The 26,212-nt window shown below is 44.6% G+C and overlaps 1 protein-coding gene across 2 annotated transcripts in view; it reads left to right on the forward strand.

Moving 5' to 3' along the window:
- RASSF5 (Ras association domain family member 5) overlaps positions 1-26,212 on the forward strand; it is a 103,833-nt gene that overhangs the window by 8,690 nt on the left and 68,931 nt on the right. For both annotated transcript variants that reach the window (XM_063451080.1, XM_063451088.1), the window contains exon 2: positions 15,921-16,042. In XM_063451080.1, coding sequence (XP_063307150.1) covers positions 15,921-16,042 — 122 coding nt within the window. The remainder of the gene's footprint in view (positions 1-15,920; positions 16,043-26,212) is intronic.

Raw genomic sequence — 26,212 nt, forward strand, 5'->3', positions numbered from 1 at the left:
CGGCTCCATCCTATGCGGTGGGAGACCGGGTTTGGCTTTCTACTCGCAATATTCGTCTTCGTGTGCCTTCTATGAAGTTGGCCCCTCGTTTTATTGGTCCTTTTCGTATCTTACATGTGGTTAATCCTGTCTCGTATGCATTGGATCTTCCAAAAAATCTACGCATTCCTAATGTGTTTCATACCTCCTTGTTAAAACCCCTCCTGTGCAACCGTTTTACTCGGCATATCCCCCCTCCTCCTCCGGTTTCGGTGGAGGGCCATGAGGAGTTTGAAGTGGCGGCTGTAATTGACTCTCGCTTGCTTCGGGGTCGCCTCCAATATCTGGTACATTGGAAGGGCTATGGGCCTGAGGAACGCAGTTGGATTTCCGCTGACGCTGTTCACGCTCCTCGCCTTGTGCGTTCTTTCCACGCTCGTTTTCCTGCCAGGCCTGCTCCTCCCCGCCCGGTGGGCGTGTCTTCAGGGGGGGGTACTGTAGCGGTACTTACCCTCTCCAGGGGCCGGCCGGGGTCCTCCCTTCTCGCCGCGCGCGGTCCTGCTCCTGCACGAGCCGCGCGCGGCTCAGCCAACGATGGGATCAGTCAGGCGGGCAGTTGGGGTTGGGGTCGTGTTCTCCTCGTGGTGCATGTTTGGAGTGGGGCTGCAGTGTTCAAGGCAGATGTGAGGGTAGTGTTATATGTGGAAATGGCCAGTGAGGGACAGGAGAGGGAAGGGATTGATAGCAGTTGTGAATCAATGTCAGCCGACAGCTGCTGGAGGTCAATAGAGTTAAGGTTCCTCCTGAGCTGAGGGGGGTTAGGCTGAGGTTGTTGGGTGAGGGGGTAATTGAGAGCAAACGATAAGAGGATTCAGAGTGTGTATATAGGGTAAGGGATCTAGCGTGTATCTGGAGCGTAATGTGTGTAGTGGTGCAGTGTGAGGGGTGCTGTAGTGTATATATATATATATATGTTTGGACATATTGTATGTGTGAGGGGCACAGTGTGTTGGGTGTGCAGTGAGTGTAAGAGGGGTGCTGTGTGTGTAAGGGTGTTCTTATCTACCGTCACATTCTATGTTTCTGATTTTCTTTGTCTGTTAACTCACTCAGGGTTAATATATATATATATATATATATATAATGTATGTGTGTGTGTGAGAGTGCTGTGTGTTTGTAAGGGTGCTGTGTACGTGAATATGTTTATTTACATTTTTTTTAAAAATGTATTTAAAAAAAAACAAAAACTTTATATCGCCCCCTCCCTTCTTACCTTTTTCCATTCCTGGTGGTCTTGGTGGTGAGAATGAACTCTAGCCTGCAGCAACGCTGCGACCTCGAGAGGAACCCAGCAGAGCTGCTGGCTAGAGCTCCCTGGGTCCTCTCCTGACTCCCTCCAGCCATATATCAGTGCCTGTGGGCCGGTGAGGGAGATCGTTGATCTCCCCACTGGCCCATGAAGGCACACAGCAGGGCCAGTGCTCTGATAGCGCTGGCTCTGCATGGGCCGGCTGAGGAGATCCTGTGATCTCCCCTGTCGGCCTCGGCCCATAGCCGAGCATTTGCCCAGTATGCCCGATGGCCAGTCCGGGATCAGCTGTGCTTCTCAAAATGAGCTGTGCAAAGAAGAGGGCGGACCTGCCTGGAAAGGGGGCATATCCATCCACACACCAATCATTTTAGCCGGTGTTCTTTTAGTGCTCCCTGCAGGGTCCAAGTGCCCTGAAAAAAGCACATCTTATAATGTACTGGTGCTATTTGTTGTGGATCAGAATGTTGATCTTTCTTATATTCAGAGGAAACCCAAATTGTTGTAACAAGTGCACTCGGAGAAGCAAGAATTAGACACCAGACACCTGTTGGTATTCAAAATAAGCCTCTGACGTTTTTTATTCATCAGCTGGGTTTTATACATTAAAAAGTAAGTGCTTACGTGCAAATACTCTTAGAACAAAAATAGCAAGGGAATACAGATAAGACATAGGAATGAGCGCCATGTATACATAACAAATAAGTTTCTGAGTAAGAGAGAACAACAAGATTAGAGTAGAGACATCTTAGGTGGGGGCTCTCTGCTCCCGGGACTTAGACATATATGGTCTTAAGTGTTGTTCAAGCATCAAGCAATCAATCCTGATTCCAAGTTAGCCAATTTTAATATAGGATATCATTATATGACACCTATAAGCTTGAGCCTTGGAATCAAGATAAATTCTATCACAATCCCCTCTTTTGATCCAAGGGTCACCCAAATGTCCAAGGTATATCCAGGCCTGCTAGCCAAAGCCTGTGGGACTTTCATTTATTGCTTCACCACGGTTCCCTTGGACTGAGCGACCACCAGAATCAGCGGAGGAGAATTCCTTCATTTGTTAGGCGAGGTAACATCATAAAACCCTTCAGAAGTCGGAGCTGGAATGTAAGTTAAGGTACGACCAACAGTAGGTTTGCTTTTACATAGAGAGGTTAGTAGACATGAAAAAAATCTAAAGGTTAGAAAAATAGCCATAATGACAAATATAGCTAATAGCAAAAAGTACAAAATTTTCTTAATTAGTAAAGTCAACCATGTTCCTAGCCCAAATGTCCAATCCCAATCCTCAAAGAAGCCGTTATCTTGTTTGATATCCTGTACTAAGTCATGTAAATCTTTTATATGTTTATGGATCATAGTGCCATGGTCAGATAGGTTAAAACAGAACATACCTTCAATAGCTTCACATCCTAAGTCATGTTTCATTAGTAAGTAGTCAATGGCTGCTCTATTCTCAAGGATTGCCTTCTTATTTGCCTGGTTGTCCATAAGTAGCTCTTCTAGGGCCTGTGAAGTGGCATTTAAACCTTTTGCAAGGGAACAGGCTACAGCATTAACTACTCGGGTATTATACAGTGCTAAGCCTGGGACTCCTACCAAGGTGTACGCTAGGGCAGAGTATTCGGCTTTGGATAAGAGAGTGATTTCAGAGTTACAATCAGAAGTAAGGGTGTTTTTAACATCTCTCCTGTCTCTCAGCAGTTTGTGTAGCTGGGTAGTTTTAGTGATCAGGTCAGATTTTGGAAAACATGGTCATGGTTAGTCGAGAAATTGCACAGGGACCTCCTGTAATGTTACCTGGGACATAAGCATAAGTAATATTTCCACAGGAGAAAGTCCATCCTTTAGTAAGATAGACATTGTAGTGGTAACTCATAACTTGGTGAGTTTTGGTACAATTCATAGTGGTGCTCAGGGCTCTACAATTCGTGGTATTTTTCCACCATGTGGGGCAAAACAGGGATTCAGTATTAGGGTCTCTTGAACAATTACATGAAAAAGACAAAAAACATAGTTCAGCGCCTGTCACATTAATTGTCTTCAGGGATAGGGGGGGGGGGGGGGGGCATGCCTACCAGTGGTTTGAAGGCATAAGAATATAGTTGTAGAGATTTATGGGGTCTATGGGTATGTAGGTACTTCCTCAACAGTGAGATTGGTGTGGGGACAGCTATAAGACAAGATTCTATGGCGTTTTCAGTACTAAGGAGAGGGTTGAGGCAAAAGGAGGTTAAATTGAAAGCCTTTGCTATCTGCAACCATATATTTTCCTGCCATGCATTATTATTTTCTGGTCTCAAGTCAGAGTAGCATATCTGAACAGAGCATAATATGGTAAAGGATATGAACAGCTTCATGTTGGTGGATCAGTCGGAGTGACTTGTTTACAGTGACTGGCGTGTATCCACGTGGCTTTTCCTTCTAGTTTTACCGAGGTAGCCGTAGTCAAGAGCACTTGGAATGGACCGTCAAAGCGTGGTTCAAGTCCTTTCCTCACATGCCTCTTTATCACCACCCAATCACCAGGCTGCAGTTTGTGAGTTGCAGAGTCAGAGTCTGGATCTGGAATAGAATCAAAGACTTGTTTATGCACCTTGTCTAATATTTGGTGTAGGGCCTGAACATAGGCAGTCATACTACCATGCTGCATCTGGAGGGTTTGGGGAAAATAGAGGCCTGTCTTTGGGGCACATCCAAACAGGATCTCAAAAGGGGATAGGCCATGTCTGGAATTGGGGGTGAATCTCAAAGAAAAGAGTGCTAGGGGAAGGCATTCAGTCCAGGGCTTCCCTGTGTCTTGCATGGCTTTTGCAATCTTGTTCTTTAAGGTGCCATTTGCCCTTTCTACTTTCCCACTACTCTGGGGGTGATAAGGGGTGTGGAAGGCCTGACTGATCCCTAAGGCTTTCATAATTTCTTGCATTATTTCCCCAGTGAAATGGCTACCTCTGTCACTTTCAATCACTTCAGGTACTCCATATCTACATACCAGTTCCTTCAGAAGCTTACTCGCTGTTATCTTTGTTGTGGCTTTCGACACTGGGTAGGCCTCTGGCCAACCTGAAAAGAGATCAATGCACACCAACACATATTCATACACTCCTACCTTAGGTAGTTGAATATAATCTATCTGCAGTCTTTGAAACGGGTAAAGTGGCCTTGGTGTGTGCTTACTCGGTGTTTTGACAGCCTGTCCTGGATTGTTCCTAGCACAAATCATGCAAGCTTGGGTGTGTTTAGCTGCTACAACAGTAAATCCGGGTGCTACCCAATGGGTGTTTACTAAGCTGTTCATGTGCATCTTGGATAGATGTGTAGGTCCATGGGCAATCTGGGCCATCATGGGGTACAATACTCGTGGCAAACACAGTCTTTTACCTTTTCTCCACATTTTGTCATCATCAGGTTCTGCATCTTGTTTCCTCCAGAGGTCATGTTCTTCCTTGCTTGCCTGTCTTTGTAAGCTCAACAGTATATTGTAGTCAACGGCGTCATCTGTAAGAACAACTTGTAGGAAGGTTTTACCTTTAGAGGGATGAACTTGAATTGCTGCTTGCTTGGCAGCTTTGTCTGCTCTGTGGTTTCCTCTTGAAATTTCATCTGTGATCTTCACGTGAGCTGCCACCTTGATGATGCCTACTTGAGTGGGTAACAGGATAGCGTCCATAAGTGCACTCACGGCTTCAGAATTCTTGATTGGAGTTCCTGCTGAGGTGAGAAAATCACGAGCCCGCCAAATAGGGCCAAAATCATGGGCTATACCAAAAGCATAGCGAGAGTCTGTAAAAATATTAGCAGTCTTACCAGAAGCCATTTTACACGCTTCAGCGAGTGCCTTCAGCTCTGCCTCCTGTGCAGAGCAGTGAGGAGCGAGTGGTTCAGCTTTTATTATCTCATGTGCAGAGACTACAGCATATCCAGTGTGGAAATTACCCTTCTCATCAGCATATCTGGAACCATCTACAAAAAACTCAAAATCTGCATTAGATAATGGAGAATCAGTTACATGCAAAAAACCTGCTGTTTCTTGTGCCATTAGTGCTGCACAATCATGGGGTACCTGGGCATCAGCTAACTCATCTGGTGAAAGTGAATTTACAAAAAGATCAGAAGTACAAGTACCATTCCCACTCCCCTCTTTTAAATCCAGGGGAAGTAATGTAGATGGATTTATTACCATACACCTTTTAAGAGTAACATTAGGTGGCATAAGCAAGGCACATTGCATTCTGAGATGCCTTGCAGTATGTATGTGTTTTGGTTGAACTTGTGACAGTATGCTGTTGATATCATGTGGTGTGTATATGGTCACCGGATTATCTAAAACAATATCAGTGGCTTTGTCCAGGAGGGCAGTAACAGCCGCCACTGCCCTAACACATGAGGGGGCACCCCTGGCAACAGGGTCCAATCTGGTGGAGTAGTAAGCTATTGGTCTTTGTTTACCACCATGGTCCTGTGTAAGGACAGATGTAGCATAACCTGATTGCTCAGTACAGAACAGGTTAAAATTCTTTCTGTAATCTGGGAGACCCAGTGCTGGAGCTGACGTTACCAGTATCTTAAGTGTATAGAAGGCATTTTCTGCCGCATGGTTTAATTTAAATGGTTTGTTTTCGTTGGCAAGACAATCATACAGTGGTTGCATGTAGATAGCTACTGAATGGCCCCACTGGGGTGTCTATGGGGGCAACTAGGGGTTCCTTTAAGTCTGGGCTATCTGCCTGCTCTAATGAACCCATAGGTCTTACAGGGGCTGCTAGGGGACCATATGAAGTCCCACTGCGTAATATTACTGGAAAGAGAGGTTTTGATCTCTGTAAAAGGGAAAGCGCCTGTCCTTTAGGGACCAAAGGAGTCCCTGCATTATCCTGGTAAAGGGGTGGGTTTACAAGATTTTTCCCAGGATCCTGCCTACTCTGGGACCCTAGAGGTCCAAAACATTGATAATATGGTACACCTTTCCTGGTGGTTTCTCTACAACCACATTTAGTTAATTCAACAGCAGTATCATGCCATTTTTGTGCAACTTCTACTAAGTTATTATCTTCTAACCAACCTCTGTAATTTGCCATAAATTCACTCCATATATGTGGGTCTAGAGTGCCCTCTGAGGGCATGCCAGCTTTCTTAAGTAACCTCTTAACATTCTTAATTGCTCCTTGTCCTTTGTGATGCTTGACAATAGTCAAAGCCGTAAATCCCCCTTGGGTACTTTCAGAGCTACCCATCTTAAAACTTGTAAGGGTTAATTACTTCCTTACACAAGACAAACTGTACAATAACAGTGTATTTAAACACTTATGACCGCTGCAGTGGAATTTTCACAGTTCTGTCTTCTAAACACAGATCAGGAGATCTGCCCTTGGAGGATTCTAACTCAAATTATAAAACAAATGACAAGGCAAACAATACAAATAACTTACAACCCACAGTTCTATTCCACTATCTCAAGATTCCTTTCACAAGACATAACACAACCTCCACCTGAATATAACCATAATACCACAGAAAACAAGTTCTTTAGATCAGACGTTTTTAAAATCCTTACCCACCCGGACCGGGGTCTCAAAGAGCACCAGAGAGTCTAAATCATTTATAGGTAGAAAAATAAAAGCTTTTTCTTACCCGCTGCAGCTGATTAACCGTCTGGGCTCCGAGCCAACCCTTCTGGGTCCGGATGAACTGGATTCGTCTGATCCCGGGTCACGGCACCAAATTGTTGTGGATCAGAATGTTGATCTTTCTTATATTCAGAGGAAACCCAAATTGTTGTAACAAGTGCACTCGGAGAAGCAAGAATTAGACACCAGACACCTGTTGGTATTCAAAATAAGCCTCTGACGTTTTTTATTCATCAGCTGGGTTTTATACATTAAAAAGTAAGTGCTTACGTGCAAATACTCTTAGAACAAAAATAGCAAGGGAATACAGATAAGACATAGGAATGAGCGCCATGTATACATAACAAATAAGTTTCTGAGTAAGAGAGAACAACAAGATTAGAGTAGAGACATCTTAGGTGGGGGCTCTCTGCTCCCGGGACTTAGACATATATGGTCTTAAGTGTTGTTCAAGCATCAAGCAATCAATCCTGATTCCAAGTTAGCCAATTTTAATATAGGATATCATTATATGACACCTATAAGCTTGAGCCTTGGAATCAAGATAAATTCTATCACATATTATTGTTGGGGACAGTTCCCTGATGTCCCCAAAAGTAGGACACGACTCACAAATTTGGAATTTCCTACCATAAGCCTCGAGATCTTTGGGAGGCTTATCCTAACCCTAAATTGAATCCCTCCCATCCCCTACCTTAGTCCCACATTTAAGGTCTCAATGTCTATGCCTGAGAAATTGCATTAACTTAAGCCTAGGTTTAACGTGCCTTAAAGGACCACTCTAGTGCCAGGAAAGCATACTCGTTTTCCTGGCACTAGAGTGCCCTGAGGGTGCCCCCACCCTCAGGGACCCCCTCCCGCCCGGCTCTGGAAAGGGGAAAAGGGTTAACACTTACCTTTTTCCAGCGCTGGGCGGGGAGCTCTCCTCCTCCTCTCCGCCTCCGATCCTCCCCGTCGGCTGAATGCGCACGCGCGGCAAGAGCTGCGCGCGCATTCAGCCGGTCGCATAGGAAAGCATTCATAATGCTTTCCTATGGACGCTTGCGTGCTCTCACTGTGATTTTCACAGTGAGAATCACGCAAGCGCCTCTAGCGGCTGTCAGTGAGACAGCTACTAGAGGAAAAAGGGGAAGGCTTAACTAATTGATAAACATAGCAGTTTCTCTGAAACTGCTATGTTTATAAAAAAAATTAGTTAACCCTAGCTGGACCTGGCACCCATATCACTTCATTAAGCTGAAGTGGTCTGGGTGCCTAGAGTGGTCCTTTAACAACTATGCAATCCATGTGCCCCTGTACAAAATGTAATCCAACTCTTAACTCTAAACCCAATAATTCTAAACACCACTTATACCACAACATTAACCCCTCTTAAGCGTGTAACTCTCTTAACATTAACAGGGTTTTTACTAAAGTGTGCATTTGAGATGAATTTAAAGTGAATTTAAAATTTAAGGACAGAGTAGCCAATTTGAAACCATAGCTGACAAAAAGATTTTTTCCAATTCATCAGTATTGACCTTGAAGTTCACTTTGAATACACCTTGTAACCCCCGATGTTAACCTCTATCAAGCCTGACACATGACGGATATATTCCGTCATGATTCCCTTTTATTCCAGAAGTTGTGTCATTAAGGGGTTAAGATAAAGATCTGTAACCCTTTGTGCATTCACACAGCTGCATACATTCACTATACCAGGCATATAGGTCTGATTTTGTCAGGACAGTTCTGATATCACTTGGCTGCAGTGGTTATGGTGCTTAGAGTGAGCCCTCAATTTATCTGTCCTCTATCCCCTTTTCGAGCTGCGCGTATCTCATACCTTTAATATGAAATTACGGTAGAAGAATTGCTAGCGTGTTTAAAAAATTTTTTTTCATAAACATAAAGTCCATTAATCTGATTTAGGATGTCAAATAAAAAAAAATACTCCTCCCTATGTCAGATGAATTTGCTTTGGGACCTTAAAATGTGAATTCTGCGAGTGTCAGGGATGGGTTAAACTATTACACTGTAATGTGTCTTGTGCCTCCTGAGAAGTTTGGCTAATCAATGGCTTGTGTAACACCAGAAGAAAGGTCAGTACCTCTGCAAGGCTCACTTACATAGACATGGAGACGTGAGGGGGGAAGGGGGTGGCAGCGCTAACAATCGATTAATCACATCTCCTGGTTCATTACAAGAATTATACAATCCAGGAATTCATTCCTCCCTATTCCCACTAATTGTTATAATGCATTTCATTTGGCACCTCTTTCTACATGATTACGTCCGTTTGAGTTATCGTCACTGTGCCCACAATTTGCCCTTATCTACAATTAAAACACTCTGACAGAATATTTTCTTCCTGAAACTGCAAGCAACTGGCTGTTATCTAAATCCTTTGGCTACTTTCGGTGCTGAAAATGTCAAGTTTTATTGGGATATTTTAGTCTTCCTATAGCTAATTTCTGTGATGCCTAAGGTTGTCACGGTAACCATGTAACACCCTACCATCACTGCAGCTAGGAATCTTGGGCACTCATGCAAAGGCTTTCATACCCGCTGTCACCATGGCAACATGCCAATCATATAGATGGAAACATTTACGTGGGGCAGGATTTGTAAGGCTCCGAACAAGCAATGTGTTCCCTGCACCCAACCATTAATTGTTACGTTGGTCATGCTTACAGGAAATCAGCAGGATTTGCCTCACGTTCTGAATCTTTACTTAAGGGAACACTATAATGTCAGGAATACAAATATGTATTCCTAACAATATAGTCCTGGTATGGCTGTTTACCAGCCCTGCTCCGATTGTGTTAGAAAGGTGTTTTACCCACCTTTCCTTCCACACCGTGCCGGTTTCACCACGGCTGGCTCAGTCTGGCTCCATTTTCATGAAAACTTGATTATTTCAACCATTCCAGTGCTTTCCCATAGGAAAGCATTAAGAGGCTATTGCAAATGCATAGAAAATGCAGTACTGCGCCAATCAGCATCTGCTCATAGAGATACATTGAATCAATTAATCTTTATGTGCGCTGTTCAGCGCCTCTGAGCGACTGCACCTCTCATGGCCTTCTGAGTGATTGCCACTAGAGGTGTAACTAACCAACAATGTAATGTAAACACTGCATTTCCTGTAAAGAAGGGTTAACAGCATTAACAGTGTTCAGCATCAACATGCTGTGAGTGATTACTCTGAGTATGGAGATCTATGAGGGCAGTGGCGTACATACCAGGGTCGCAGGGGTCGCGGCTGCGACCGGGCCCGGCCCACCAGGGGGCCCGGCCGCCCCTGCGACCCGGTATGTAGCCACTGGGCCAGCCTCTTCTCCTGGGAGGCCCTAGAGCCGGCCACCTCCGGGCCCCCCCGAGGCTGGCCCTGCTGCCACCCGGCTGGCCGGTCCTGCGGGCGCGCGAGGGAGCACTCTCCCCTGAGTGCTTCCTCTTCAGCTCCCTCGCGCACCGCGTAGGGATGCCGGCGCCAGAAGATGACGTCATCTTCCGGCTCCGGTATCCGTACGCGGCGCGCGAGGGAGCTGAAAAGGAAGCACTCAGGGGAGAGTGCTCCCTCGCGCGCCCGCCAGCCTGACTGCCCGCCGGGTGACCGGACCCCCAGGAGCCCAGCAGCACCACTGGACCCCAGGGAATCCCCTCAGCACTCCAAAAGGTAAGGAGGCTGGGGGGATTAAATACAAAAAAATGTTAGTGTGTGTTAGTGTGTGAGTGTTAGTGTGTTAGTGTGTGTTAGTGTGAGTGTGAGTGTTAGTGTTAGTGTGTGTGTGTGTGTGTGTGTGTTAGTGTTAGTGTTTGTGTCTGCTAGTGAGTGTCAGTGAGTGTGTTACTGTGTGTGTCTGTTACTGTGTGTGTTTGTGTGTGTGTTAGAGTGTGTGTGTCTGCTAGTGTCAGTGAGTGAGTGTGTGTCTGCTAGTGAGTGTCAGTGATTGTGTTACTGTGTGTGTCTGTTACTGAGTGTGTTTGTGTGTGTGTTAGTGAGTCTGTTTGATGTCTGTTAGTGAGTGTGTGTTTGTCAGTGAGAGTGTATGTTTTGTAAGTGAGTGTGTATGTATGTCTGTCGCTGAGTGTGTCTCTGTCAGTAAATGTGTGTGTCTGTTTGCTAGTGTGTATGCGTCTGTTCGTGAGAGTGTGTGTGTGTGTCTTCAGCACTTACCTTTCTCCAGCGCCGGACTCCCTTGGCGCAGAGGAACCCTCCGCCTCTCAGCTCCGAATGCGCATGCGCGGCAAGAGCCGCGCACGCATTCAAACCGCCCATAGGAAAGCATTACTCAATGCTTTTCTATGGACGTTCAGTGTCTTAGAATCGCGGAAGCGCCTCTAGCGGCTGTCAGTGAGACAGCCACTAGAGGCTGGATTAACCCTCAGTGAAACATAGCAGTTTCTCTGAAACTGCTATGTTTTCAGCTGCAGGGTTAAAACCAGAGGGACCTGACACCCAGACCACTTCATTGAGCTGATGTGATCTGGGTGTCTGTAGTGGTCCTTTAAGTGTGTGCATCTGTATGCACTGGCGTACATACCGCGGTCGCAGGGTTCGCAGCCCTGCAACCCCTGCGACCAGGTGCCCGCCGCAATGTGTTGCGGCCCCGGTCCGCCAGAGTAAGCGCGGGGGGTTGGGGGGGGCCCACGGATCAATTTTCGCACCGGGGCCCCATGGGTCATGTGTACGCCACTGTATGAGGGGCATTATATTGGACCATGCCGGGGAGGCTGTACCTCCTCTATGATATCACAGGAGGTGGGGAGCTAGAAAATATAACATTTATTTTATTATTGTGTACGGCAAACAGGGGAACTTAATACCACTAGGGACAGGGGCCCTGTAGCGTTTGGTTTGTATTCCTAACATTATAGTGGTCCTTTAATTATTTTGAAGATTCCGATCTTACAGGTATGAGCAGCCTATTTTAAAACAATGTATTGATTGTGGCAAAGATAGGGTTTCTACAGTGATAGTTTAAACAGACCAAATGTAAGTGGGTTTTTAGCATCTTATAACATCTACCTGGGGTTTTCTGATGAGCGTGCCTACGTTACCTGGCCAGACGAACATTTGTGTACAGTATATTTGCTGGTTTCTAACATGTACTCAGTCTTACCAGAGGAGACGGAATATCATGACTGCAGATCACTTACATTCCACAGCTTTATTATTGTTCCTACATGTCAACTCAGCCAGCTTTATATCACCACCTGTCAGCTGTTGGGGTGACTACCCAACAGACAGATACACCGGATAACTCCAAGAGTCCGTACAGTCTGCCTTCTGCCATCAGCCCTGGCAGCTGCGACTCCCCAAAGCCTTGTCTTGCATTACTTGCGCTGGCCAGGACCCTGATCTCCATTTGTCGGCATCGCGCCCCTGCTCCTGCCTTTCTTTCTGGCAATGGTGAGTACCCTCCTCTTGCACACATACTTATACTGTCACCCATGTTGCAACAAATGTATTCCATAAATCCACAACCCTTACTGAGTGGCAGCAGTCATGCCTCCCCTTCCTTACAGTCCAGGGGATCTCTTTCTTTTTAATTGCTTTCTATGGGCTTTATTTATTATTATTATATATGCATTGTATCTGTTCACTCAAGTTAGCTGATGATGAGAAAACTAAAGATGGTATAAAATCCACTCTCTGTATTTGTCTCACATCGAAAGGCACTTGGAGAAACTCATGATGTCTACTGGGCAGGTTAAAATGTCAACAGTTGCTTGCTACCTGTGAAGGCCTCTTAGATAATTACCATTGCTAGTAGACTTGTGCAAATGCTTTTCACCCGGACAAATGAATGAAATGTTTTTTAATCTGCACCAAACTAATCAATCCATCCTGGATTTACCCGTGGAGTCTTATTCAGTGACTAAGATGCCGCAGGTAAATCCCAAATGGATCGATTTGTGCTCATGTGCATTTGATTATTTTGTTTTTGCTGTAAAGCGTTTGTGCACTTAAATAGCAGTGAAAATCTTAGGGGGTAGCAGCTATTCATAATAATCTGAGCCCCACTTAGGGAGCATACATTTAATTAAACCATGCTGTTTTCTATAGGCAAGATGATATATTATCACTATCCAGTCTATTCGTAGAATGGTATAAGCAACTCTTTTAACATGTTTTTATCTTTTTTTAAACAGTGAAACAGTGATCTTAAAAGTTGTCTTTCTATGCAGTGTTTCTGCTTGACACTGCACACAGGGGCAAGATGCACCCCTGGCACACATAGTTGTGTAATGATCTTCTCCCTTGCAGGCAGTGCGCTCTTTCCTCCCTCCCTCCGTGCACTCTCTTAAGCCCACCCCCACCCTATAAAATACCCTTTCACTGCTCACCAGCTCAGAATGTGCATATGCTCTCTGGCCTATGAAACGGTCCAACCATCCAATCAAATGCTTCTCAATTAAACCACGCAAGGGCAGGGATGACATTAGACTAAGGCGTGGAAATCTGCTCTGGGAGGTTCACGTGGCGCTGGATTTCAGTTACATTTAATGTAGGTGAAAGTTTAAGATCCAGTGATCATCAGTCAGTGTGGTTTAATATAAGAACAGTGACTGAGTCACACCACACAAAAACAAAAGTTTTAGACTTTAGAAAAACAGACTTTTCTAAAATTAGAAAATGCGTAAAGGAGTCCTTGTCAGACTGGAGCAGTTTAAATGGAGTCCAGGAGAAATGGGATTATATAAAAGTTGCACTGTTGAAGGCAACAGAAAATTGCATTAGGCTTGTCAGTAAAAGCAAAACATTTAAGAAACCACTGTGGTACGCAGATGTGGCCAAAATAGTAAAAAACGAAAAGTTAGCATTTAGTAATTATAAAAAAATATCTGATCTATAAGATTAGGCAGAAAGAGGCTAAGCAAGTTATAAGAGCCTTCAAAGCACACACAGAAGAGAAAATAGCACAGTCAGTAAAAAAGGGGGATAAAACATTTTTCAGATACATAAATGAGAAAAGGAAAGTAAAACTTAGTTAGTTAATCTTACTTTGATTAAAAACAAAAGAAGGAATGTATGTAGAAGAGGATAAAGGTCTATCTGATTGCCTCAGTGAATATTTTTGTTCAGTATTTACAAATGAAAATGAAGGAAAGGGGCCACAGTTAGGAAAAAGGACAAATTAGTCATTTGTTACATGTGAGTTTACAAAGGAAGAGGTTCTATTTCATCTGTCAAAAGTAAAGACAAATAAGTCGATGGGGCCTAATGCAATGAACCCAAAGTTATTAAAACCATTAACGGATTTATTTAACCAATCATTGTTAACAGGAGTAGTCCCAGATGGAGTAGTCCCAGATGGATTGCAGGATAAAACTTACCAGGAAAGATTAAAGGAACTTAACATGTATAGCTTGGAGGAAAGACGAGACATGGGGGATATGATAGAAACATTTAAATACATAAAGGGAATCAACACAGTAAAGGAGGAGACTATATTTAAAAGAAGGAGAACTACCACAACAAGAGCACATAGTCTTAAATTAGAGGGGCAAAAGTTTAAAAATAATTTCAGGAAGTATTACTTTACTGAGAGGGTAGTGGATGCATGGAATAGCCTTCCAGCTGAAGTGGTAGAGGTTAACACAGTGAGGGAGTTTAAGCATGTGTGGGATAGGCATAAGGCTATCCCAGACTTAAGATAAGGCCAGGGACTAATTAAAAGTATTTTGAAATATTGGGCAGACTAGACGGGCCGAATGGTTTATCACTTTCCCAACTACTGAAGTAAGGCTTACTCGCCTATAGTTGCCCGACTATTCCCTACTACCTTTCTTGTGAATGGGTAAAACATTCGCCAATTTCCAATCTTCTGGGACTACTCCTGTTAACAATGATTGGTTAAATAAATCCGTTAATGGTTTTGCTAGTACATCACTAAGTTCTTTTAATAACTTTGGGTGTATTACATCAGGCCCCATCAACTTATTTGTCTTTACTTTTGACAGTTGAAATAGAACGTGTTCCTCTGTAAACTCACATGTAACAAATGACTCATTTGTCCATTTTCCTAACTGAGGCCCCTTTCCTTCATTTTCATCTGTAAATACTGAACAAAAATATTCCCTGAGGCAATCAGCTAGACCTTTATCCTCTTCTACATACATTCATTCTTTTGTCTGTAATCTAAGTAATCCTTGTTTTACTTTCCTTTTCTCATTTATGTATCTAAAAAAAATGTAGCCCCCTTTTTTACTGACTGTGCTATTTTCTCTTCTGTGTAGGTTACAGTGTAGGTGTAAAACTTGCTGGGCGTTATCCTGTTCCAGGGTCCCCATGCGACCTGTCAGGCTTCGTATATCCTTCCGGATATCAGCCACATTTGTCTGGATATTACGCCTGAGGTCTGCCACTAGGTCTTGCATGACGGCTTTTGTGACCAGAGACGCGTCCGACTGAGGTTGGGTCGGTGCCAGCGCCATTGGAACGGTTCAGTAAGTGTCCTCTGGTCCCAAAGTCAGGTCGTCGGACAGATCAGAGCCTTCTTCTAAGTAGGGGGCTATCAGAGCCTTCTTCTAAGTAGGGAGCCATGTGCCTGCCACCACAAATCTCCTTTGCTCATGCTCTGTCTGGGCTTCTCTGGCTTTTGGTTCGTTAATTTTTCTGCCCATCACGATTCAGCCTGTCAGAGGGTCAGGAAATGGTCCGCAATTAACGGTCAAGAGTGGATATATGTTTGATTAATTAGTGTTGTCATACAGAGCTCGCCGAGGTTGCGACCATTTAGCTGTCGGAGTCCTACTTTGTTGTAACTACCAATAGGGCATTGTAAGTTAAAATAAAATGCATGTTATGAAATGTTAGAGTAACCCTTTAACTGACAAACAACATGCAGAAATTATACTTATTATGATAACCCAATGTAGGAAATATAATTATATAATGTTACAACTGATGAAGGGTAATTGATAAAGAATAAGATCCAAATACTTCAATGGTTTAGTGTATAATACTGTGACTGTACAATATCAGTGATAAAATATAGTATCTTTATATACAGATTATACTTTCCCACAACTCTTGGACTGTCAGAGCCTTATCCAGCTGGAGCAAAGTGATGAGACGAAATCCTTAATCGAGACCCCATCCCATGTGAACGTTTTAAACCTACATCATAAGCAGGTACTTCTCTTTATTCCGTGTGCCTTTTCACCAGATGTATTACGTGCATTGTGTCTTGTTCTACTTTGGCTATGACCAGGGCTGGACTGAGAAAGAAATTCGGCCAGGATATTTTTGAATCACAGCGGCCCACTGAGAAGGATGGCGGGCCAGAGAGGGGGTGTTTTGTTATCACCAGTGGGCAAGGAGTGCAGTATGAGGCTGTGCGTGAGATGCATGTGTGTGTGTGAGGGGTGTAGTGTGTATCAAAGGTGCTGTGTGTATGTATGTGTGTCTGTGCAAAGGGTGCAGTGTGTGAGTGCAGTGTGTGTGTGAAAGGTGTAGTGTGTATGAAGTGTGTATGTATGTGTGTCTGTGTAAAGGACGCAGTGTGGGAGAAGTGCAGTGTGTGGCGGGTCTAGTTAGTGTGTGTGTGTATGTGTGTGTGTGTTTCTTGTGCCGTGGGGGGAAGATGAGTGCAGTGTGTGTGAAGGCTGCAGTGTGTGTGTGTGGGGGGTGCAGTGTATGTGTGAAAGGTGCAGTGTGTGTGTGTATGTGCCTGTGTGAAGAGTGTGTGTGTCTGTGTGAAGGCTACAGTGTGTGTGTGTGTGTGTGTGTGTGTGAGGGGTGCAGTGTATGTGTGTATGTGTCTGTGTGAAGAGTGTGTGAAGAGTGCTATGTGTGTGTTTGGTGTGTAGTGGAGGGAGGAGAAGGAGTGCAGTGTGTGTGTGTGTGTGAGGGGTGCTGTGTGTGAGGGGTGCTGTGTATATGAAAGGTGCTGTGTGTATGCAGTGTCGTCTTTAATACTGATTGGACCCTGGGCAAACATTTGCCTAGGCCCTCTGGACCCTGCCCCCTCACCCTCATTCCGGGCATGCAATCACATCCTCCACCCCAACCCAGCGGCAGAATTAATGTCTAGAGTGCCCTGGTGCAAGAAATTGTTTACAGGCCTCCCCTGTAGCGCAAGAAGGAAGAAAAGATAGACCCCATCTTTCATATAAGTCCTGCAATACTATGCCAGCTGGGGATCGAACATACTTGCAGGGTTGTATTTGTGAGCAGTGTTTGTGCATTTGAAAGGCAAGCATGTTTTTGTATAGAGTGCATGTAGGGGTGTATTTGTATGTACTGTTACCACTGGAATGCAAAGGTGTACTTGTGTGTAACTTTTGCGTTTGAATGCAGGAGTGTGTTTGTCTGTAGTGTTGACTTTTAAATGCAGGTGTGCTTTTGTGTGTAGAGTTGGTGTTTGTATATCATTTTAGCGTTTTAATACAGGGGTGTGTTTGTATGTAATGTTTGTATTTGCATGCAGGGGTGTGTTTGGATGTAGTGTTGTCTTTTAAATGCATATGTACATTTATGTGTAGTATTGGTGTTTCAGCAAAGGGGTGCATTGCATGTAATGTTTGTGTTTTCAGGTGTGTGTTTGCATGTTGTGTTTGATTTCTGGGATGTAGGCACATACATATTAACACATATAAAAATACACATTAACATGCAGATACACACATATAAACACCTTGACACATACTGGCATATATATACACACACTCAGATACACACCCTTTGACACACAGATACACGACATACACATACACACACTGGCACATTCACACACAGAGATACACACGCACACACACACACACACACTGACACAGATATGTACACACACTCAGATACACACATATACAGAGGTACACCTGCAGGGATGTATTTGTGTACAGTGCTAGCGATGGAATGTAGGAGTGTATTTGTGTGCATTGTTGGGATTAAATTCTGGGATGTATGCATTACCACACACTCAGATGCACACTTATACACGACACATACATACACACACTCAGAAACACACACACACACACACGTATACATACACACAGATACACATACACACTGACACAAACACAGCCAGATACACACACACAGCCAGATACACACGCACACAACTAGATACACACACTTACTGAGACCCAGGTACACACACATATATGTGTCAATTTACATATTTTATTCTCTGCCCTCCAACAGCTCCTGGACAGCAACCTTGGCCAATATAACGTCTCAACTCTATTCTTACATAGTTAAAATAAATATTTTTGAATTTTGTATTTATTTATATTTAGTAGGGAACTGTCAGGTTCTTCTATGATTTTAACATGTAATTATCCCCAGTGTGTTACATTACAAACACCTTCACATGGGTGTTTGTAATGTCTGATGAATAAAAGTGAAATCAGAAATTAGCAAAACAAACAGAAAAAAAAATAGCCACCCTCCTGTCTCCTTACCTTTTGGGTACAGAAGGGTGGCTTCCCTGGGAGTCTGCCCGCAGCTTTCCCATGCCCTCTCACCATCATGTTTGCATCCTCCTCCGTGTGGTGTGTGCCTCCTCCCCAGTGGCACTGAGAAGAAAGTGATCTGTTCTTACTGGGAGGAAGTGATCTGACCGTACTTCCTCCCAGCATGCCCGGGAAACCAAGAGAATCACATGGCACTTTCCTTGGCTGTCGAATCACTGACTTCCCAATGCAGCTCAATGAGAAGTCATTTCTCGGCAAATGCTTTGGGCAATTGCCTTCCTCTTTAGTTTAGCATTAGCAAGGTTAATTTATAAAAGTGTCACTTTTTGTAAAATGAAAAATAACAAACTCTTCCCCAAGTGTGGTTGGAATTGTTATGAAAGGCTGACCCCCCTCAGATTTTATTTTGTTCCTATGCCAATTCTTTCAAGTACAAAACATAGTGGTTCAAGGTCTGTGGAGGAAAGGTATGGTATTAGTCAAGGTATTGGTCAAACTACCTTTGTCAAGGTATTTTAACAGTTAAAATGTATGGGTGTTTACAAGCGCTCCCTCTGAATATTGTCTTTCATTTAAATGGTGTCTGAGTGACAGTGCTTATTTAGATAATGGCTTTGCCCCCCTCCCTCCCCCCATGGAACATTTTCCGTGGACACCCCTGTTACCATGGCTTTTGAATTACTAATACATACACATGAATGAAATGTATAATGTGTAGGAGGTTGTACGTGGGAAGCAGCTGGTGGCTCTGGATTGTTAGAAAGGTTTTAGAACTGAAGTCTGTATAGGAATCAGATACTCCATTTCTCATACAGAAATTTACTGCATTTCCACAGAAATTAACCTCTGGCATTTTGTCTACTGTGGTTTACAATTCCCATTATGCTTGTCAATTCAGAAATACGTTGTATAGTTCTGTCCTAAAACCAGAGCAGGATTAAAGGACCACTATAGGCACCCAGACCACTTCAGCTTAATGAAGTGGTCTGGGAGCCAGGTCCAGCTAGGTTTAACCCCTTTTGCTGTAAACATAGTGGCCGTCTTATTGACAGCCGCTAGAGGCGCTTCCGCGCTTCTCACTGTGATTTTCACAGTGAGAAGACGCCAGCGTCCATAGGAAAACATTGAGAATGCTTTCCTATGAGACTTGCTGAATGTGCGCGCGGCTCTTGCCGCGCATGCGCATTCAGCCAGGGACGTCAGAAGAGGGAGGAGAGTCCCAGCGCCGAGGGAGCCCGGCGCTGGAAAAAAGGTAAGGGATTAACCCCTTCCTCCCCCTTCAGCTCCACGGGAGTGGGACCCTGAGGGTGGGGGCACCCTCAGGGCACTATAGTGCCAGGAAAGCAAGTATGTTTTCCTGGCACTATAGTGGTCCTTTAACCATAAAGTGACCTTTAGGTGCTTCCTAGGGCCAAAAGTTTAGGCATGGGCTTAGGAACACAAATTTGTCTGGCCCCATTTGCTATTAATGTTTGAAGAATGAAGGGGGTCCCAAACCACTAACCTGCATAGAGGACTGGGAGTTTATAAAGGCACACTACAGGCATCCAGGCCATCATATCTCATTGAAGTGGTTTGGTTGCAGTGTATGTGTCCAATTAACCCCATGTGAAACGACGCTAGACATCCCCACGCCTTGTATATATAGAGTCTTGAAAATCCCATAGGAAATAATTCAATGCTTTCCTATAGGGAAGGTCTAATGAATGTGCGCCAGTAGCCATGCATAGACATTAGGTTTCCCCATCACTGCAACTTCGTGGGAGGTGAACACTAAGCCAGCGCAGAGTGACCTCGGCACTGGATTCCGGTAAGTGAAAGAAAGGGTTTTTAACCTTTTTATAACCGGCTGAGGAGGGATGGGGGAGGGGGGGAGAGGGGAGGGGGGTACAGAGGCACACTTTAATGTTAGGAATACAGTTTTGTATTCTTTTTTATTTTTTTATTCTTTATTTATTCCAAGGTAAAACAGTACAGTGAAAACACAATATATCGAAACATTGGATATTGTAACAGTTTGTATGCCATGTCCCCAGTACATCTTTAAAAACAAAAGAGTGACACTCCTTACATACTTTTCCTACACCAACATATCTTGGAGTGAGTATAACAAACAATATAGCGTGGACACACTGTCCTCCCTGGTATATTTTAATTTATAACATAAAAGGAAAATCAGATAAGACGTGAATAAGCTATAAATCACCACATAGACATTTCTTTAGTCGAGAGGACATGCCCTATTCTTTCTCATGTTTTCATATGCGGGTTCCAAAAATCCGCCTCTGAATCACTTAAAAATTGCAATCCGTCTGTTTCTGTGCGTACAGGTCCATGTCCTCACATAATGCATATTAGTTACGTATTGAGTGGTTATATTTCAACATTTGCCAGTTTTGTATTCTTAACACTACACTGATCAGCTACAACATTAAAACCACTGACAGGTGAAGTGAATAACATTGATCATATAAATAAATATACAACACTTTTTTTTATATTTACATTTTTAATTAGCTTGTAAGGCGTTGGGGGGGGGGATGGCGCATGATAATTCTGTGTCTAGATGCGCTTTTGATGTAAATCTGGTTCTGGCCCATATCTCTCTTAACCCCAACTTTAATCCCGTTAACCCTAACTGTTATTAAATCTCCATACTTCCCTTACCCCCCAGCAATCCTGTCTTTAACCTACCACTAATACTACATTCCTATAACCTCAACTATCCTCCATTAGCATTGCGGTTATCGATAGTGGTGCAATGACACTAAATTCTTAAGAAGTAATAATATTGACATTACAGACTCACCATTTAATGCTGTCATACTTTATGCTAAATTCTTGGTTCTCTTACAATGTTTATGCTGTTCTTTTGCTGGGGCCTGCTCTAGTGTATTTAAAAAAAAGATAGAATCTTTACCGCTGCCCAGCAGTGTCATTCGCACCAGCAAAGGGATTTGGTTTTACCTACGGAGGATCCTGTGTGATCCTTCATAAATCTCAATACAAATCAATACATTTCATAAGTTGTCAGCATCACTTCGATCTGTGTTCACGAAAACGTGGCTGACCTAGCAATCCTTCGCTGAAAGGACTCTAGATGGTTACAATCTGGTAAAATGGCAGCTGTACCTTGCATTCAGTGACACAAACAACTTTGCTTTGCTTTCTTGGAAAGTACCGTATTTTGTCAATAAAATGGTTAAAGAAATCCTCTGTCTGTCAAGGCTTGAATGCAGTGTCGAGTTGCTTGACAGCACGGTGAAAATGTTTTAAATTGCTGACAAGCGTAGAGGAGCATTCTATTTTTTTCCTATCTCTAGTGACAGCTGTTAGATCATTTGTAATAAATAGGCACTAAGATTCCTGCTAAAGTTTCCCAAAATGCATCACAAGGTTATCTTGAATCATATAGTGACAGATTATGCTGTGCTGCTAATTGTTGCTGGTAATTATCAACAAATGTGATAATGGAGCATCGGCATACTCATTAACTAACACCTTGCAAAAGTAATTATTCAACAGTGTTGCGTAATGTACATAACAAAGTTGTAACTCCATCTCTTTTGTTGAACAGATTGTGGCTTTACAAAGGCCATATTTTATTTTAATAAACCTTTGCTGCGATTGTAGTGTCTCATTTTTATAACATTTGATGCTTACTTTAGAGTTCTGAGATTGCAATGCAAACTAACCAAGTATACTATAAAAACAAACAAACAAACAAATTGTTGAGGATAATAAAATCACGTAAAACAACTGGTTCAAATTAAAATTGTATTATTTAACAGATAAGCAAAATTACAAAACAAAGTGACATAGGTTTTAGCACTTTCAATGTTATTTAGCTGGTGCACACATAATCAGATAAAAGCTGTTTCTTATACGTTTTGCAGATATCCCAGTGATGCAGTTTGTCCAATAGAATTCTCTGCACGTTCTCCAACTCAGGGTTTTCTTATCTCGTCCTTACAGTTTTTGGGTGTTGTAACATCATTTGTGCACGTCAAACAGAATTTAGCTGAACTACACAGAAAAGCTTTTGTTTAATATCACTGTAAGCATAAAACTGATATTAAGCATTGGGAAAGATATAGGCAGGTAATGTTTTCTTTAACAAAACCAACCTAAAAAAATGTATTACGCAATAATGGAGATATCACCATGGAAAGCATTAGAATGTCTCTCATTATTTAGCACTTTGCACCCAAAATAGCATGTATACACCCTCCTCCCAAGAAAAAAGCAGTAGTGTAATGTAGTCTTGCAGTGTACACAGAGGTGGGCTGAGCAATTAGGGGACAGAACAAGGGCCCACCACTAACGGGACTCCAGACTGGCTCTAACCATTATACTCCGTGTAGATGTTTCTGTGGGATCAATAATTTATCTTATTTTCCTAAGGGGCAAGACTACTCTATTTTTGCTCCAGTTGGTATATTCTATTTATGTGTCCTGGATGAAGGAGAGGTCTGGTCCCTCTAGCATAAATGGGTCCCATGGCTGTAATTATTTTACATGCATCTTTCATCCAGTGAAATGTTTTCACCAAGCAGAACTGGAGCAGTGTCAATGATGCATTTTACTTAAAGGAAAACTACAGTGTTAGAAACACAAAACTATATCCCCCCCCTTCCCCTCAACTTTAGTGACAAAGGGTTAAAAAAAATTCCTTTTTACACCTACCCGATTCCAGCGATGATGTCCAACGTTGCTGGATCGCGCCCCTCCTCCCCAGAAGTCAGACGATTGCCTCAGTGCTTTCCTGTGGAGATTTTCAACACACTGGGCGTGCTCATGCAAGGAGTGAGGACGTATAGCGTCGTTTTACAGAGCCAAACTTCATGAAACTCCAGGAAGTGCCTCATGAAGCCCATGGAACAGCAGACTAGGTGGAATGGGCCTTGACATAGCTAGGAGGCAGGCCTATGAATGAGTTGTGGCTTGATTGGTGTAGGTCAGTTAGGGGGAGTGGCCTAGTCCCATATAATGATACGCCATTTTAATTCAGTTTCCATTTTAATTTTAAAATCCCTTACCTGTTGGTAGCTGTTGCTGTCTTCCTGGTGGGGTTTTTTTTCTTCTTTTTCTTTCAGATGGATTCCTTGGCGGCTGAGAGTGATATGGCAGCGATCCTGGAAGGTGTCAGGGCAGCAGTTCGAAAGCATGGAGTGGCTTGGATGGAGCAGCAGCTGGGAGCAGCACTGAGTATGGCGGGTCCGTCGGTGGCGCCGGCGCGCAGGACAGCCCGTCGGACAAGGCTGCCGCAATGTCTGAGCCCTGATTCCGGTGCTGGCGTGGTTCGGGGCCGCAGCCCGTCAGCGGGCATGCCAGGGGCCTGCTCGACGAGAGGTAGTGGCCGGGCTCGGACCCGCGGAGGAGGCGGCCCGGGGGCGGCCGCACACCATGGACATGAGTCAGAGGCTGAGGTGTGCGGTCTGGACAAGATGGCGCCGCGCCGCCCGGCGGCTGCCAGGTGTTCCATTTCACCGGCGGCAGCAGGCCCCTCCACTGCAGCGGGCGCTGCTGGGAGCAAGGATCAGCCATCTGGGCGGAGCACACATGGTGAGTCGCCCCCTGGGGCTGTTAAGGCGAAAAGGGGGAAAAAGCAGGGGTTGGGGAGCGAGGCCCTCTTAATCCAGTCAGGTTCCGCTGAGGATGGGGCAGCCAGTATGGGCTTGGACAACAGGGAACCCATAGCACCTGCAAGCTATTCCAGGGTAGGTGGGGAGGCGTCCCGAGCACTCAGCAAGGTACGGCAGGGTAGGGCCAGACCGCAGGCACCCCCTTCCAAAGCGCAGCAGCCGCAGGTGACAGGCCAGAGCACAGTGTGGCGGGGTCACAGCAGGCAGCAGCATGGCCCCCTCCCGGATTGGCGCAGGGACTGGGCGCTGTAGGCCAACAGACCAGCGGGTGGGCAGGGACAGCCGCACTCAGGATAGGGCAGCCAGCCCCCCAAGGTGGCGTAGAGCCAGTGGGGGGGACAGGAGGGCTAGCCATCACTCCAGGAGTAACCGGCGGAGCAGGCAGCGCAGTAGCAGTGGGGAGTCTGTGGCTGGGCGTTGCTGTGGCTCACCCGTTAGGGGATCAGTCTCGCAGGGGAGTGCATCCAGGTCAGTGAGCGGGGGCTCCCCCGACAGGCGGGGCAGAAGATTTTCGGGGGATAGTTACGGCCGCAAGGGTCAGGATGCCGGGAGGCGCAGTCCGCATAGAGGCTCAACGGGTAAGGTCAGGGAGGATCTGGGTTCTGATGACGGCCTCCCCAGGTTTGCTTCTTTTGTTCACAGGCCATTGGATGTCAGGTCGGCGGGCCGCAGGAGGCCTCAGGACGGCGGGGATTTCCAAGCAGCTTCGCCAGGACCATCACACGGCGGATTTCGGGCAGCAGCCCCAGGATCGGCAACACCACGGGGTTTGGTTGGTGAGTCCCACAGTACACCACACTCGGGAGATTTGTTAGAGGGCTTAAAATCGTTTCTTACATCGTGGAGTTCAGGTTTGGATAGGGGGGCTTCCTTTAGCAAGGTTTGGTTGCCAGGGTCATCGGGTCTGGGGACGGGAGAGAAGCCAATCACAGGACGGGCAGGGAGCAGTACAGGGTAGGTTACGGCGGTGTCAGCTGGGTCGGTAGCCACAGAAGGGGTGGCTGAGAGGGACCTGCTAGTGGGTGATATACCAGATGCAGCACGGCAGAATGTGCATGTGTAGGTTGCGGGTCCGCTAGGGTGTCATCTCAAATTGGAGGTTAATGAAAAACTGTGGAAAGGGGAATTTGTGGAGATCTTCTCCCTTCTCCCATTAGAGGAATACCTAGACTTGAAGGAAGAGGATAAAAAGGATTCCAAGAAGGAAGAGGAAGAAAAACGGCGGCGGTATAGAAAAATCCCTAAAACTTTCGGGAATTGGCTGTGAGCCTTTTGCATACTGGGGAGTGTCCTGGGGGAGAAGGCGCCTGAGAAATGCTTGCAGCTATTCTGTTACCTAGACGGTGTGTGGGAGTCTTAACGCACTTATGGGGGACTAGCCTGGTAGCGGTATGATGAACAGTTCCGTCAGAGGTTATCGGCTAATCCGGGAATGCGGTGGGATCAGATGGACCTGCCTTTCGGGGGGGGGGGGGCTGGCGTCGGTCCCTCTTCCACCTCGTCGGCTGCTCAAAGGAAGGGATTCTGCTGGCTCTTCAATGAGGGCCAAGGTAAGTGGGGTTCCGCATGCCGTTTTAGGCATGAATGCTCTGGATGCGGTGGGGGGCATGGTTACAACCGCCACCCTCCCTGATTTCATATGTCCGTATTCTCTCTCAGAAATATTAATTGCGTTTCAATTTATCTCTAGTTGTCAGACACAGAGGTACTCTTCTCATGGAGCAGACTTGTAGACAAACATTTCCTGACCAATAGTCTGCAGTCCTCTGTGAATATGGCCACCAAGATTACCATGTAGTGTGTGGTTAGCTCTGTAAAACAGGGAAGCACTTTTCCTAAGAACAGAGCTTTTATCCTTAGCACGAAAAATTCATAAATGCAATTGAGGTTTTTAAAAGCAATCAATGACAAACTTCTGCAGAAGAGAGAAGTATACAACCATTCTCTAGAATTCTGTCTGAAGTAGTTTTTCCCCTAAGTGTTTAAATCATTTTGTTTTTCTTTAAATATTTCCATTGAGACATATTATAAATATTATAAATTAATAAATAAAAAAAATGATAACAATAAAAATATATGAAACTGACAAGTACTGGCTATTTTTCTGAAAAAGTAGAGAAGCAGCAACTCTTATTAATTACAAATTACAGTGCACATTAATGAGGTATCTCAATCAGTGAAGACAAAAAAAATGAATAATAGAAATAAATAAGTAACAAGTAAATGTGAAGTAACTTCCT

The sequence above is a fragment of the Pelobates fuscus genome, chromosome 1, assembly GCF_036172605.1.
Source record: "Pelobates fuscus isolate aPelFus1 chromosome 1, aPelFus1.pri, whole genome shotgun sequence".
Taxonomy (NCBI): domain Eukaryota; kingdom Metazoa; phylum Chordata; class Amphibia; order Anura; family Pelobatidae; genus Pelobates; species Pelobates fuscus.